The sequence below is a fragment of the Schistocerca gregaria genome, chromosome 5, assembly GCF_023897955.1.
Source record: "Schistocerca gregaria isolate iqSchGreg1 chromosome 5, iqSchGreg1.2, whole genome shotgun sequence".
Lineage (NCBI taxonomy): Eukaryota > Metazoa > Arthropoda > Insecta > Orthoptera > Acrididae > Schistocerca > Schistocerca gregaria.
This window is the reverse complement of record NC_064924.1, coordinates 462,195,913-462,212,874: the sequence shown is the minus strand read 5'-3', so window position 1 is coordinate 462,212,874 and position 16,962 is coordinate 462,195,913. Positions and strand designations below refer to the sequence as shown.

The 16,962-nt window shown below is 42.7% G+C and overlaps 1 protein-coding gene across 1 annotated transcript in view; it reads right to left on the bottom strand.

Annotated features, from left to right (window-relative positions):
- LOC126272234 (peptidylglycine alpha-hydroxylating monooxygenase) overlaps positions 1-16,962 on the bottom strand; it is a 207,806-nt gene that overhangs the window by 73,841 nt on the left and 117,003 nt on the right. Inside the window, exon 2 of the mRNA XM_049974936.1 lies at positions 3,065-3,122. Within this exon, the coding sequence (XP_049830893.1) occupies positions 3,065-3,122 (58 nt within the window). The remainder of the gene's footprint in view (positions 1-3,064; positions 3,123-16,962) is intronic.

Genomic DNA, 16,962 nt, shown 5'->3' with positions numbered 1-16,962 from the left:
AAAACGCAAGGAAATTCTGGTCTTATATAAAATCGGTAAGCGGATCAAAGGCTTCCATCCAGTCACTCACTGATCAGTCTGGCCTGACAACGGAAGACAGCAAAATAAAAGCTGAAATTTTAAATTTAACATTTGAGAAATCTTTCACGCAGGAGGATCATACAAACATACCGCTGTTTGAGTCTCATACAGATTCCCATATGGAGGATATAATGATAGACATCCCTGGGGTTGTGAATTGGCTGAATGGGTTGAAAATCAATAAATCACCAAGTCCTGATGGGATTCCAATTCGGTTTTACAGAGAGTACTTTACTGCATTGGCTCCTTACTTAGCTTGCATTTATCGTGAATCTCTTGCCCAATGTAAGGTCATGAGCGACTGGAAAAAAGCGCTGGTGATGCCTGTATATAAGAAGGGTAGAAGGACGGACCCTCAAAATTACAGACCAATATCCTTAAGATCGGTTTGTTGCAGGATTCTCAAACATATTCTCAGTTCAAATATAATGAATTTCCTTGAGGCAGAGAAGTTGCTGTCCATGCATAGCATGGCTTTAGAAAGCATAGCTCCTGTGAGGTACGAGCATATGGGATTGGTTCCCAAGTACGTGAGTGGCTTGAAGACTTCTTAAGTAATAGAACCCAGTACATTGTCCTCGATGGAGAGTTCATCGGAGGTGAGGGTATCATCTGTAGTGCCCCAGGGAAGTGTGGTAGGTCCGCTGTTGTTTTCTATCTACATAAATGATCTTTTGGATAGGGTGGATAGCAATGTGCGGCTGTTTGCTGATGATGCTGTGGTGTACGGGAAGGATTCATCACTGAGTGACTGTAGGAGGATACAAGATGACTTGGACAGGATTTCTGATAAGTGTAAAGAATGGCAGCTAACTCTAAATATAGATAAATGTAAATTAATGCAGATGAATAAGAAAAAGAATCCTGTAATGTTTGAATACTCCATTAGTAGTGTAGCGCTTGACACAGTCACGTTGATTAAATATTTGGGCATAACATTGCAGAGCGATATGAAGTGGGACAAGCATGTAATGGCAGTTGTGGGGAAGGCGGATAGTCGTCTTTGGTTCATTGGTGGAACTTTGGGAAGATGTGGTTCATCAGTAAAGGAGACCGCTTATAAAACACTAATACAACCTATTCTTGAGTACTGCTCGAGTGTTTGGGATCCCTATCAGGTCAGATTGAGGGAGGACATAGAAGCAATTCAGAGGCGGGCTGCTAGATTTGTTACTGGTAGGTTTCATGATCATGCCAGTGTTACGGAAATGTTTCAGGAATCAGGTGGGAGTCTAGAAGAAAGGAGGCATTTTTTCATGAATTGCTACTGAGGAAATTTAGAGAACCAGCATTTGGGGCTGACTGCAGTACAATTTTACTGTCGCCAACTTACATTTTGCGGAAAGACCACAAAGATAAATAAGAGAGATTAGGGGTCGTACAGAGGCATATAGGCAGTCATTTTTCCCTCATTCTGTTTGGGAGTGGAACAGGGAGAGAAGATGCTAGTTGTGGTACAAGGTACCCTCCGCCATGCACCATATGGTGGATTGCGGAGTATGTATGTAGATATAGGTTTCTTTCATTTTTCTGGGTAGCTGGAAACTTGTCTGATTCTTTGCCTATTTGGAACTCTACCAATCTTATTAGTTGTTACACCACAGAATCAAAGCCACTTTGTGTGTTAGTCCTCTTGGCTTGCTCAAATGGCACACTGTGTATGTTTCCTCACCTGTGTAGAACTAATATCACGGACTGAATACTCATTCTTTCTGAACACTGTATCAGATTATTAATCTTGGAGCTGAGGTGATCCTTGTCAGCACAGCTCTCTTTCGAGCTGGATGAGAAAAGCTACACTTACTGGGGCAGAGGTCCTTTTGCATTAACTATTGATGCAGAATGACTGAGTCATCTATCTGCTTTCCATTCAGTCAGCACACCTAAGAAAGGCAACTTACCATCTTTCTCCACCTCTGCTATAAATCTTATACCTAGATGTATAATATTAATTTTGTCACATCACAACCAGAACCAAATTTGAAAGCATGTTCATCGATGAAGCACACCACTTCGCACTGAAATCACAGAACAGAACTCTTGGATGGAGAGTTCTGCTATTTATACAAACATCCAATATTCCAAAATATACAAAGATAAGAAGTTTGAAGAACTTTCCAGAACGGATAATGTGAAATAACAGGTATCTGCTGGTGGCCGGGTTTGAACTGGAATCCTGCAGCATGCCAGACAACAATGCTAACCATTACACCACACTGCTGCTGCACAGCTCATCACAGTATGGTTGATGAAGTGCCATGCAGCCAGATTTCAAGTTTATCATCAACATATCCAAAGAAGCAAGATGGATGGAGTGGGTCTCTGTTCAACACTCATTCTTTGAAAATCTCCATTGAAAATTATCTACAGTTTGCGATGCATAACAATGGCTGTTCCATTAGTCATTTCATAATAATTTCCACCATACAAAAAATACGTGGTCGTTACAAAGTCAGTAGTGTTAATGTGTCATCTACTGATACTTCTGTAAAAAGGGAGACCACATTGAGGCTGACCATGGCTTTGCTTGGGCCTATCCTCAACCACTCTATGAAACATACAAATATTTTCAAGTTCTTAATATGGTGCTGCAGTGGCCACCTAGGTGATAACAATTTATTTAAATACTCCACCAGCCCCTACATAGGAGAGCCAATAGAGCTAACTATTTATCTCAGTAGCAGGCAGTCTTCGTATTATAGGCAGCCCACTAAGATCAGTCATCAGTACTATTGGCTCTCCAGCATACAGACTGGCAACATATTTAAATATATTATTGATTGACACCTATTGCAATCATCATAAGCCTGGGACTTTGTCTGAATTTGATGCAGCAAGTTAACTGAGAACTTTATATTCAAAAAAATCTTACATTAAAACATGGACTGAATCTTCTGATTTGTAGTCTGACATTTGTCAAGTCAGTCATCTAACCAAATGCTTAACACTAATTTAGACAAACAATACAAAGAAATAGACTCACCAATATAGTAGTTCTTGCCTGGATCCACTTTTATTGGTGTGCACAGATAAAGTTCCGGCTGTGAAAAAAAGAGGTTTTTATTACTTTCACCTATGAACAAAGTCCATATTCCTGCCTTTTAAAATTTATAAAGCACCATCTATGTATCATTAAAATAGCTCTGAATGGACATTACATTATGAACAAAAATGTTGTAGACTACTATCCACCTATTAATCACTTATGTTTTCTATATATGAAGGTAGTATCTGTTCCTGAAAGAACAGATACCACTGATGACCACGCAGCTTCTCTAGAATGAAATGATAATTAAAATAAATCTGTTCTTTCGGGAACTGATACTTCCTTCATATATAGTTAAAATACAGCTACCCAGCCATTGACCTTCTTGTGCGAATGCACACACTATGCCCCAACTCGGTTGATTAATCTGCCATGAGTAATGAGTGTGATGGACAAACATCTATTGGATGCAATACAAATATAGTGGTGTGGATTGTTGGGAATGTGGTCTCACGGGGAGTGTGCAAGGGATAAGTCACTGCAGGCACACTATCTTCTGTGCCCTTGGTGGCTCAGATTGATAGAATGCCTGCCATGTAAGCAGGAGATCCCGGGTTCGAGTCCCAGTTGGGGCACACATTTTCAGCCTGTCCCCAATGATGTATATCAATTGCAGCTAGGGCGTTGATTTAATCATCACTTATATTTTCACTTAGTACCATCCATATAGCAAAAAGCAGTCAACAAAATACAGTGCACAAGGTTAATATTAGGGCTTGAGCAGAGAACAGAAATAAAATTTCTGAAAGAGGTAGGTAGGCTGAAAAAGAGAAAAACTATGACAACAGGAAACAACAAAGGCAAAAATGGGAAAATCGTATCAGAAAGTGAGGATCCCAATGAGGCCATGCCAATATACCATTCCATCATTTCTCAGCAATCACCTAAAGATGGAGGAAGGTCTCCAACAGTTCATCCCAGCAGAGCTCACAAGGAGAATTAAATTCAAAGAGGAAAATGTAACCTTATAAAATCTCAGAAATGATTGCTTTTTCAATACCAATCGTTTCTGTGTCACTCTCATGCATTCATCACACTTCAAGCAGGGACAAGGGGAGTAGGGTTACTTTTTTCAACTATTATTTATTTCTGAGAAGCTGCAAAAAATTATAAATAAATAAATAAATAAATGAAAAATAGGTAGTATTGAGTTCCTGGAGTGGCTTTGTAGCAGTATTGAGAAGGTATGAATTGGAATATGAACTCGTATCCATAAATATACCATTTCTCTATGATGAGTAAAATATTAGGTAAGAGCACTTGACTATTGGACATGTGTGACAATGCATTGGGATAGAATCCCAGTAATATACTAGGTAAGTGTAATTGGGGGGGAGGGGGGCGAGGAATCCTCAGCAGCTGTATCAGAAGAATTTTTTTTTTTCACTACGAAGCACCATTACACAATCTCTTTGTGAAATTTATCAGTGCCATTAAGAAATGAGTACATTCACCACAATCAGAACCAACAATGGAGCTGCATGTCAGCTGTGTACCACTAGACTGGAAGAGGCCATATGCCATCCAGTCAAAGGTGAAATATCAACATGAAGTCAATTAATAGAACATAGACCTGCTTTGGATAAGACCATGATCTGATCTGCATGAACAATTAATACACTTGCCTCATCTCTTGAAGGCACAGGCATGTGGTATAGAAGATTACTGTAATTTTCTCACAGGTGCAGGATAATTCACAAGAAAAGATATTTTTAGTTCCTGCAGCTGAAATGTTTGGATTGAGAAAAACTATATGTAGCATTCCCAATTCATTTTTCAGAGCAATACAGTACCAGTCCCCAGTGAAACATGGACCATGCCAGGGTGGTGTGGCTTGTGCACTTCAGTGATACAGACAGCCATACCACAGATGCAACCAAAATGGAGGGCCATCTGTGGTAAGGTCAGACACCCATCACTCATGAAGAGGGTAGCAGCTTGTTCAGTAGTTGCAGGGCCTTGTAATGTTAGCAAACACAGCCTTGTTGTGCTGGTTCTGTGGTTGGCAGAAAGCATGGGGAAGCTATAGCCATTTTCTTTTCACTGAGGCATGCAGCGCTACTGTCTGGCTTAATGATAATTGTTTCCTCTTGGGTAAAATATTCCAGAAGTGTAACAGTTTTCCATTTGGATTTTCAGGTGAGAACTTCTCTGGAGGATGTTGCCATCAGGAGAAACAAAACTTCCATTCAGGCCTGAATATGAAATGTCAGAGATTTAAATTTTGTAGAGAGGGTAGAAAACTTGAAAAGCATAGGGCTATCAATAGAAGTTCAAAGATACAAAGCCAATACGATCACAGTAGAAAAGTTTATTTGTGAACTAGCTCTGCAGATAAAGGAGAGATTAAAAGAATGTATAATGAGGTAAAGGTAGTCATTCCGATTGTTAAAGGAGACAGAAGTTTAATTATGATGGGTGACCAGAATTTGTGGTAGGAAAAGGAAGAGAAAAAAATAGGTGAACATGGATTGGGAGAAAGGAATGAAAGAGGAAGCTCACTAGCAAAATTTTGTAGAGATCATAATTTAATAATCTCTAGTACTTGGTTTAAAAATCATGAAAGGAGGTTGTGTATAGGGGAGAGACAAGGGGGACAGGGTGGTTTCATGTTGATCATATAATCTTAAGACAACTTTTGAAACGACACTTTTAACTGTAAGACTTTTCTGGGAGGAAATGCAGACTCTGACTATAATTTATTGGTTATAAACTGCAATTGAAGGGAAGAAATTGCATAAAGGTAAGCAATTAAGGAGATGAAGTCTGGATAAATTAAGAGTACTGGAGATAGTTGTTGTGTTCAGCACAAGAATGCTGGATGACAGCAATCTGGACTACCGCCCCTTTATACCCAAGAAGCTAGAGGATGGCATTAAGAATCACCCACCAGTCAAAGATTGTTTTCACATTGCAGCACCAGAAGAATGAAGGAATACAGCTATGGCCCTCATTAATGGAGCAACAATCTGCTAAAATCAGGCAGAACTTGACAACAGCAGAAGTAGTCCATGGGATTTCTCCAATCACACATGGTCCCTGGAATTACTCAGGCCTATCAACAACACTACAGATCTTGCTGTGTTGATTCATGAGTTAAGACAGACTGTCACTGAACGTAAGGAAACGCTGGTCACTGTGCTGGCACCGTTATCTCAGCTCTTCAAAAAGTCATCAGAGGACTCTTCCCTATTACCAGCTACACCCTACAGACCAGTCATTCCCTAAATTAGATGCATGGAGAAAATCACCTTTGCAAATTGAAATGCTGCAATGTCTTCTATAAATTGAAGGAGTTTGAGCTTTTGCTGCACACCAAAATTTAACATTTGTATAGTCAGTGAGACTCACTTGAAACTGTGATTAAGGACTAATATTGTGAACTGTATGTGCCACTACACAGATCACCTTACTTCAGGCAGTGGGACAGCTGTCCATCTACTGAATTTTCTCCACCACTATGCAGCTCCCCAATGTGTAAACCACTTCTGTGGTGGTGGAAACCAGCCACAGCTTCATGACATTTATGGCTGTCTACAGACAACCCAAAGACCACCTCCCTGAAGAGAACACACTCAGTCCCATCCAGCATGGGGAAAAGTATATTATTGCTGGTGACATCAATGCTAAACACTCGACATACAATTCTTTTAAGATAAACTGCAGTGGTCATACATTATGCAAGGTAGCTTACTGCTTCCGAGCTGGTCTGCACTCCTGACAAACCGACAAGCTACCTTAAGAATGGTAAGCATCCAGATGTTCTGTACCTCTGCATAGTCAAGGGAATCTTGGGATTTATCACAAGTGATGCCATCCATGTGCTCTCCTTAGACCACATACTGGTCATTTTCTCTGCTACGAGTAGCTTTTCCCCACCACTAGCCACTTTAGCACTGCCAAGACAGATTGGGATGACTACTGTAGCAGACTACATTGTGCTCTCACAGCAAATCCATTATCAGCCAACACTGACGTTGATGGATCTCTTCCTACATCACAATGGCCACCACAGAAGCCATTACTCAATCCACGTGCCAGCCACCCATGGCGGGCGCACAGCACTGCCCTGAAGATCTCTCGCAGGAGAGCTTCCCCCTTATAACAGAGAAAAAACACTTTAATAAAAAGTGGTGTCTCACGAAACAATATGACATTTAAGATGCAGGCCAATCTTCCCCAGCAGCACATTAAGGTAGCCCTCAGTGAATATCATAATAAATGGTGGGCAGACAAGTTGGCATCAATCACACCAACCACTAGCCTGTGTGACCTAGTCCGAATTTTAACAAAGAAGCTTCCAAGACACCTCCATTAGTGACTCCCAACTGGCATGCCTTCGCACCACATGACAAAGCTAATGCCTTCACTAATGTGTCTGAGTGCATCATGCCTGTGGAAGAGCCCATAAATCAGCCCAACATCCAGATGCTTGGAGACATATTACAAGTCTATCTTGCAGCTGTGCCAGTGGCGCACGGACTGAGTTCGTGGAGAAAGTACAGAACTTGCTGCTGAAAATACGTCAGTGCTTTATCTGAAAATGTGAACTGAAGCCGTGTCTTTATGACACAGAAGTTAAGATTATCGAACAGAAATAAATGTGACACAGTATTAAATGGAATATGCTGTACATTAAAACAGTGTTTAGAATGCAAGTGACTGACAGCAGTGGGACAAATTAAAAACAAACACTCGGCGTTCACAATACTGTCGGGATGGACATGTCATAGACCTCTATGACGTCATTGATGTTTATGTATCAAAATTACAGTTTTTAACGGACTCAGATTCACCAGTGGCATGGAAACGGAGCACCCGATAAGACCTTGGAAGATGTAATTGCTTTTCTCATCTGTGCCTTGCTTCGTCAATTTCTGTAGTAAAATTTCCGATATGAATCGATAATTAACCTTGCTTATCCCCAATAAAAATGTAAATGTCGTGTGACATAGGTTCTTCCGTCAGGTAGACCGTTTGCTGGGTGCAAGTCTTTCGATTTGACGCCACTTCGGCGACTTGCGCGTCAGTAAGGCAACAGTCGCAGTGGGGGTAAGAAGCACCTGCCTAACGCAGTGCAGGAAATGTGACATCACATAAAATGATATGCGTGAGGAACAGACGCATTGTACATGACGTTTGAATTTATTACTTCGTTTCCACCATCTGTGTTCAACACATTTTGCAGATAGTATCCTTATCTGCCGCTGAACGTACCTACAAAATGATATTCTCGTACCAAACATAGGCCGGCCATTGTGACTGAGCGGTTCTAGGCGCTTCAGTCTGGAACCGTGTGAGCGCTACGGTCGCACGTTCGAATCCTGCCTCGGGCCGGGATGTGTGTGATGTCCTTAGGTTAGTTAGGTTTAAGTAGTTCTAGGGGACTGATGACCACAGATGTTAAGTCCCATAGTGCTCAGAGCCATTTGAACCAAACATAGTTCAGGAGATATGTCGTCATAAATACTGACATGTTTGGAAAACTGTCGCACCATGCTTGATCTTCAAGTTTATTACTTCGTTGTTAATAATTCTATTAGCAACATACTTCGCAGTCAGTATCCATATATGCCGCTGACTGTACCTACACAAATACATCATTGTACTGCACATACACTGCCCTCTAATAGTTTGGAGATGTCAACTGATTATGGGCACTGCAAAAAATGCATTATAAAATTGCATTTTATTTAAGGTTGAATAACAAATACATTATTTTTGTTCTACCAAGAAGTAAAGGAAGAATCCATAAATAAGATTGGATTTTGTTATTTTCTAAATGTTTATTACGCTCAAACAGTACATCGGTAAATGTAACTTTTACATTTCAGGTTCCTCAAAATAATCACTCTTTGCTTTAATCACTGCCCTGCATACTCTCGGCATGCGATGGGTCAAGTCTTAAATTGGAATTAGTCTCCATTCCTGCTGCAGAACCTCCCTCACGTGTGTCCCACTCATGATCCCTCGTTTTCGGGCCATTTTGTCCAACTCATCCCATAGTAGCTCGACTGGGTTACAATCAGGAGACTAAGGAGGCCATTCCATAAATCACAAAACTTTTTCAACCTCTAGAGACTTCATAGTTCCCACAAGTCGGTATTTTGCGTCGGTGTCTTGCTGCAAGACAAAGCCTTTCACAAGGAGTCGCAAACCAGGTCTTTGGCATGTCTCTGGAGAATGGCATGATAATCCTTTTGGTTCATTTTCCATCTGCTTTCACCAAATCTTATTCCTTCCAAAAAATCTACATACCGTCATAAAATTCCCTTGATGCTTCACAGTTGGAATTACACACAAAGGATTCAAGCGTTCAAGGGGAGAACGGCGTACGAATAGAAGGCGTGTACTTCCAAATGTTTCGAACTTGGATTCATCAGTGAACAACAGTCTTTCCCAGTCCGATACTGCCCAATGTTGGTGTGACGTAACCAACTAAGGCCTCGTTACCAGGGTGCAACAATGATTTCCTCGCCGCTACATAACCCTGGAGGTTTTTAGCTGTCGGGCGCCGTCTCACTGTTAACTCACTCACTAGTGTATCGCTAGTTGTATTTAACTGAACAGTCAACTCTCTGACAGTTTTGAATCTATTACGTTTACTGGTCATTACCAAATACTTTTCCTGGCGTTGTGCTATTTCCTGGGGGTTTCCTGAGCGAGGACGGAGCGTGTATCTCGATGCCGATAAATGGCCTCGACAATTCCGTTGATGGAAATAAGCAATTTTTTTTATATCTGTCGGACACTATTGCCTTCTTGGAGGAAAGTGATTATCTTTACCCTTGAATCCTAATAAATCGGGCACGTTGGTGCCATTTTCCGTTACTTTCGCTGCGCGTCCTACCTTATTTCGTGACGTGTCCTACCTTCATACAAACGGAATTACAACTGAACAGAATTAAGCAACGTATCTGTGCACCTTCGTGACATCTACTGGCGCCACTTGGCGTGCTCAGTAGAACTGCTTGGACAGGTGAAGCCAGTTTATATTTAACTGAGCAATACCAACGTATAAGTATGTGTATGTACAATAATTATCGGTACTATACTGTGTCATTATTGATCGCTATTTGAGCATACTATTCTGAATTGTAAGAGTAACTAGTAGCTAAGGTAGATCACTCCCATCTTGCTCTGTTGTAATACGCAGGATGTTATTTCCAAACTTGTGGAAGGTAGTGTTCAAATGGTTCAAATGACTCTAAGCACTATGGGACTTAACATGTGAGGTTATCAGTCCCTTAGACTTGGAACTACTTAAACCTAACTAACCTAAGGACATCACACGCACCCATGGCCGAGGCAGGATTCGAACCTGCGACCGTAGCAGCAGCGAGGTTCCAGACTGAAGTGCCATAATGTTATTCTTTACTGCTAAGACACTCGTACAGTTGAATCAAAGTATGGAAATACCTAACAACTGACTGCGGTTTGACAGCTTTCAACTAGTACGTGCAGACAGTGGCGGATACAGAAAAACCCTGAAGGAGGAGGCCTTAAAGATATCTTGAGCTACCTTTACTTTTGCTGTAAAAAAAAAAAAAAATCGTCACACACAATGTTTAAGAAAATTTTATTTAAATTGATTATACACAAATACAAGACAATACCATCTTAAACACAAAAAAGCTGCAATTGTAGTTATCTTCTTTAAATGATGAATTCCATGCAACTATTCTTCCGGCAAATTAGTTATTGGTTAATTACATCTGTGTATGTGTTAGTTACCTGTGTGCAAGACAGAAACGTATAAAATACGATGACGCGGACGAGCGTGTTACATAGGAAAGTACAACTACTCGATAACTCGATTCAGTCGACCATAGATATAGTATCTATGGTCGAAGGTGCGGGCTGACTGGTGTGGGCGGCGCGGGTGGCAATGTGGGTGGGGGGGGGGGGGGGGAGGAGGCGTGCAGACGGCTTTGGGAGAAAGAGTAGCAGTCTATAGACGTATGAAGAGGCGTTGCCGCAGAGACATCTACAAAATCGCGTTGTAGCCACGCGAAGCAGCTACGCCCAGCATACAGAAAATGCCCGGAATCGTGTTTCTTAATGATTATATATTTGTACGTTACTTTCAAAAGTGTTCTCACGAATACATGGATATGAATTATATCGATATTACACAAACAAACACAGTTCATTTTCTGTTTTGTAGAACGTGTCACGTACAATTTGACCACGATTAACCGACGCTTTTCACATTGCTGCCAGTACTGGAGAACATCAGAATTAACAGCAATATATTGATTTGTACTGTCAGTACTGCAGCGCGTGTCACCTCTGCGTTAATATAAGCACAACGAATGGATAATTGTGATAGAATTGGAGGAAGGAATATTTATTTCTTACCCAAGTATCACTTTGTCTTACTAGCAACCAGGCCTGCAACAACGTATAAGCGTGAAAACTTCATGAATATATTGTCGCTAAGGTAATAATTAACTTAGAGGTATTTTCTTCACTTACGGTCATCATCATCCTCAACATCATTTCTACACTTCCCATAATTGTGAAACTTATTACTCTGGTATTTCCCTTATTTACAAATTGCAAATTTTTACTAGTTAAACGATATCTTACGCATGACAATTGTTACACCACCCCTCTCAACATACACTACCAGCCATTAAAATTCGTGCGGTTCTAGGCGCTTCAGTCTGGAACCGCGTGACCGCTACGGTCGCAGGTTCGAATCCTGCCTCGGGCATGGATGTGTGTGATGTCTTTAGGTTAGTTAGGTTTAAGTAATGATGACTGATGACCATCGATGTTAAGTCCCATAGTGCTCAGAGCCATTAAAATTGCTACACTACGAAGATGACGTGCTACAGGAAGAAGATGCTGTGATATGCAAATGATTAGCTTTTCAGAGCATTCATACAATGTTGGCGCCGGTGGCGACACCTACAACGTGCTGACATGAGGAAAGTTTTCAATCAATTTCTCATACACAAACAACAGTTGACCGGCGTTGCCTGGTGAAACGTTGTTGTAATGCCTCGTGTAAGGACGAGAAATGCGTATCATCACGTTTCAGACTTTGAAAAATGTCGAATTGTAGCCTATCACGATTGCGGTTTATCGTTTCGCGACATTGCTACTCGCGTTGGTCGAGATCCGATGACTGTTAGCAGAATATGGAATCGGTGGGTTCAGGAGGGTAATACGGAACCCCGTGCTGGATCCCAACGGCATCGTATCACTAGCAGTCGAGATGACAGGCATCTTATCTTCATGGCTGTAACGGATCGTGCAGCCACGTCTCGATCCCTGAGTCAACAGATGGGGACGTTTGCAAGGCAACAATCATCTGTACGAACAGTTCGACGACGTTTGCAGGAGCATGGACTACCAGCTCGGAGGCCATGGGTGCGGTTACCCTTGACCCTGCATCACAGACAGGAGCGCCTGCGACGGTGTGCTCAACGACCAACCTAGGTGCACGAATGGCAGAGCGTCATTTTTTCGGATGAATCCAGGTTCTGTTTACAGCAGCATGATGGTCGCATCCGTGTTTGGCGACATCGCCATGAACGCACATTGGAAGCGTCTATTCGTCAGCGCCATACTGGCATATCACCCGGCGTGATTGTATGGGGTGCCATTGATTACACGTCTGGGTCACCTCTTGTTCGCATTGACGGCACTTTGAACAGTGACGTTACATTTCAGATGTGTTGCGATCCGTGGCTCTACCCTTCATTCGATCCCTGCGAAACCCTCCATTTCAGCACGATAATGCACGACCGCATTTTGCAGGTCCTGTACGTGCCTTTCTGTATACATAAAATGTTCGACTGCTACCCTGGCCAGCACATTCTCCAGATTTCTACCCAATTGAAAATGTCTTGTCAATGGTAGCCGAGCAACTGGCTCGTCACAATACGCCAGTCAATACTCGTGATGAACTGTGGTATCGTGTTGAAGCAACATGGGCAGCCGTACCTGTACAGGCCATCCAAGCTCTGACTCAATGCCCAGGCGTATCAAGGCCAGAGGTGGCTGTTCTGGGTACTGATTTCTCAGGATCTTTGCACCGAAATTGCGTGGAAAACGTAATCACATGTCAGTTCTAGTATAATATATTTGTCCAATGAATACCCGTTTATCATCTGCATTTCTTCTTGGTGTAGGAACTGTAATGGCCAGTAGTGTGATATTAAAATGTGGATGCGTCTTTCGTACACCGGGATAGGGCGCCAAATATAGCACTCTCGTTGCAATCCAAATAACGTATGGCCAGCTCAGGGTATCTAGGCTCCAGTATAGACATAAACATTGTCCTCTTGGGCACCTAGTTTGTGCCGACATAGCAGCAATGCACCTGCGCACCAATACTCACACAAGGACGGCAAGTTTCGCAACCCAGTGTAGGTCTGCCAGAGGCTTACGACTGAACTTTTCTTCTAGAAGAAATCTCGAGTGGAGCTGGTCAGACTGCCTGTGTTCTCTGTACGTCTGTCGTCGAAAACCGCTCTGATCTGCGCAAGCGTCTTGGTGTACATTAGACTTCATTGATGCGTGGCTGAAACACCCAAACTACTAGCAGAAGTGCCAGAACATTCAATTCTAGCTATGTGTAGGTCTGCAATCGCAAATAAAGTAGGAAACAAAATAAATAATTAAATGTTGTAGCACCATCTTCATTTGCTCACAGTAGGGTGCATAATCCTGTCAGAGTGACCGGTGATGTTATTAACATGAATATATTGTTGCTGAATAACTCCAAGGAAAACCAAAATGAATTTCACAAAGTTTCCACTTTATATAATAGTATTAGAGCATACAGGTAGATATGAGGCAGTGAAAAGGAAATACGAATCCCATACTACCTGATTGCAGCATTAATAATACAGCTCTGTATTCACACACCACATAGATGTGTAAGACAAGCATGTCAAATTGAGAGGCAGATTTCGAAAGTACACTACATAAAGGGGTAAAAATAATAAATTATTATTTTCTCACTGACACAGAAGTGTTAATAGTTGGTTGATTGGTTGATAAGTTGTTGGGGGGAGTGGGGGGAGGGGGGATGGAAGAGAGCGCTAAACAGTGAGGTCATCGGAGCCACGATCCAAGATGGCAGAAACAATGGAGAGGGGGGGGGGGGGACCACACCAACAACACAGTCCTCAGTTCTGTCAACCGTAAACGGAATCGGGGAAACAAAGAACCAGAAAGAACACTGTGGCAGCAGGAAGAGTGAAGAACGCGTGGAAGGGGGGGGGGGGGGGGAGGCGGAGAGGGGGACAGGCGACCATACCGTACCATACCATGACCGCAACCAAAGATAGAACATCCAAGGCAAAGGGAAACAAAACAGCACCAAAAAAAACACATGGGGAACGAGGGGTGGAGGGGACCTGGCTAGCTCAGAGGCAAGGTCTAAGGCCTCCCAAGCCAGCACCAACGTTAACTACGGAACTCCACACTATCTAAGGAAATTCAGGTACTTAAATCTGGGAGGACAAATCACTTTTCTGAAGAAAAGTATTGACAGACATAATCATGCAAGGTCATCCTCTAACACTCAGAAAAAGAAGGGTGGGAGGGTGTGTTTAGCGCTAAGGATCAAAAGGTGAAGACAGTCCAGTAAAATGTGGCTCACCATGTGGTGAGGGCCAGCAAATACAAAAAGGGGGGGGAGGGCATTATGGAGCAAAAAAACGGATAAATCTGGTATGGCCGATACAGAGGATATGGTAGAATTCTGCCAGGAGATTTGGAGGGAAGAACTCTACATGTTGGCAGAGTAGGAAGATGTTCCCCAAGAGTCTTCCCAGGACTGAGTGAAAAGGAATTTAACATGAAGCCGCAAATGCACCACCAGAGGGGTCATGTAGAACGGGAATCAGGTGGCTGCCCTCAGCCAGATGATCAGCAGTCTCATTATCCAGAATACCCATTTGGCTGGGAACCCAAAGGAAATTAATCGAACAAGCGGCAACAGAAGGTCTTAGATGGCAGAGACCAAGGAGAGGCAGGAAAAATACTGGACAAAAGCCTGAAGGCCACTCGTCGAGTCTGTACATAACAAAACTTGGGTGAGGAAGGGCCATTTAATAAAGCAAATGGCTCAGTAAATGGTCATCAGTTGCACAGTTAACATCTCATGTGGCAGACAAGAGATTGTGTTCCAAGCCAAAAGAAGATACGAATTGATATCCCAAGTGATTGTTGGATTTAGAGCCACCTGTGTAAAAAGCAATGCATCCCAAAACTCCCTTAAGAGTGGGTGGAACAACATTACACCACCAGAACAATGGAGGCTTTTTGAACCTTGACGAGATCCATCCCACTCAGGCACAAACCAAGGAGGAGGGGAACGGGGCTTTGGGGAGAGAACAAGGGAACAGCACAATGAGAGAAGATGGAAATCACAGCAGAGGAAGCGAGATGGAGCCCAACAGGTATATCCACCCGAGAGCGGGAAGGAGGTCCCGGATCTGCGAACAGAATACGAGGGATGAGCAGGGAATCAGCAGATAGTGATGGCACAGGTAACCAGGAGCTGGGACCACAGAACCATAAAGGGATTCCGAGACGAAAGCCCTACATCAGCAAAAAGAACAGGAAGTGGCGGATGGAATTGGCGAAACAGCATGTATCCAAGACAGCAAACTTCAGGGACACTTTATTGTTTAGTGATGAAAACAAATTTAAAATCGTGCACAATGACGGTAGGATCTTGGTCTGGAGAAGACCGAATACAGACCTCGACCCTAACAACATTCGACCCACGGTGAAGCACGGAGGTGGTGGAGTGATGGCATGGGGCTGTATGTCAGCCTGCGGTGTCGGAAAATTAGTGTTTGTAGAAGGTACCATGGACAAATTTGTGTATATGAACATTCTCAAACAGAACTTACACCAACGTGTTGACGCCTTGGGGCTTCCTAGGAATTATTACTTGCAACAGGACAATGATCCCAAACATACAGCGCAAATTGTCCGGCTATGGTTGCTCTACAACACTCCACACACTCTTAAAACACCAGCTCAGACTCCGGACCTGAATCCCATTGAACACTTGTGGAGTGAGCTGGAAACACGAGTGAGAAAACACGACATCCGTAGTAAGACCTCTTTGAAAGAGGTTCTCCTTCGAGGATGAGACGATTCAAATGGTTCAAATGGCTCTGAGCACTATGGGACTGAACTTCTGAGGTCATCAGTCCCCTAGAACTTAGAACTACTTAAACCTAACTAACCTAAAGGACATCACACCCATCCATGCCGGAAGCAGGATTCGAACCTGCGACCGTAGAGGTCGCGCGGTTCCGGACTGAAGCGCCTAGAACGGCTCGGCCACCCCCGCCGGCGGATGGGAAGGTATCACGCCGGAAACTACAAGAAAATTGCTCCATTCCATGCCACGGATGTTGCATACGAAGTATTAGACATGTTCTGGCTTTGTTAGACGTGTCATTTTCTGTCTGTGTATGAATACTTAATTCCCAGCGCAGTAGAGAACTTGGCAGACGTTTTTGTATTTTGTTTTGTAAAGGCTTGTTCATTCTCGCTCTATACAGCAGCATAGCTGCATAGACGACTGGCCAATGTGTATAGTGCATGTCCAATTAGTGTTTTTGGTTTCGTATTGTCAGTAAAGGCTGTTTCCTTTTCCGCGCTCTAGTGTATGAATACTTATTTCCATTACTGGATACAGCGAACGACAGCAATCCAATCACACTTCCCTGGGACACTCCTGACGATACCTTTGTCTCCGATGAAACCTTACCATTGAGGACAACACAATGGGTTCTATTACTTAAGAAGTCTTGAGTCACTCACATATCTGTGAATCTACTCCATATACT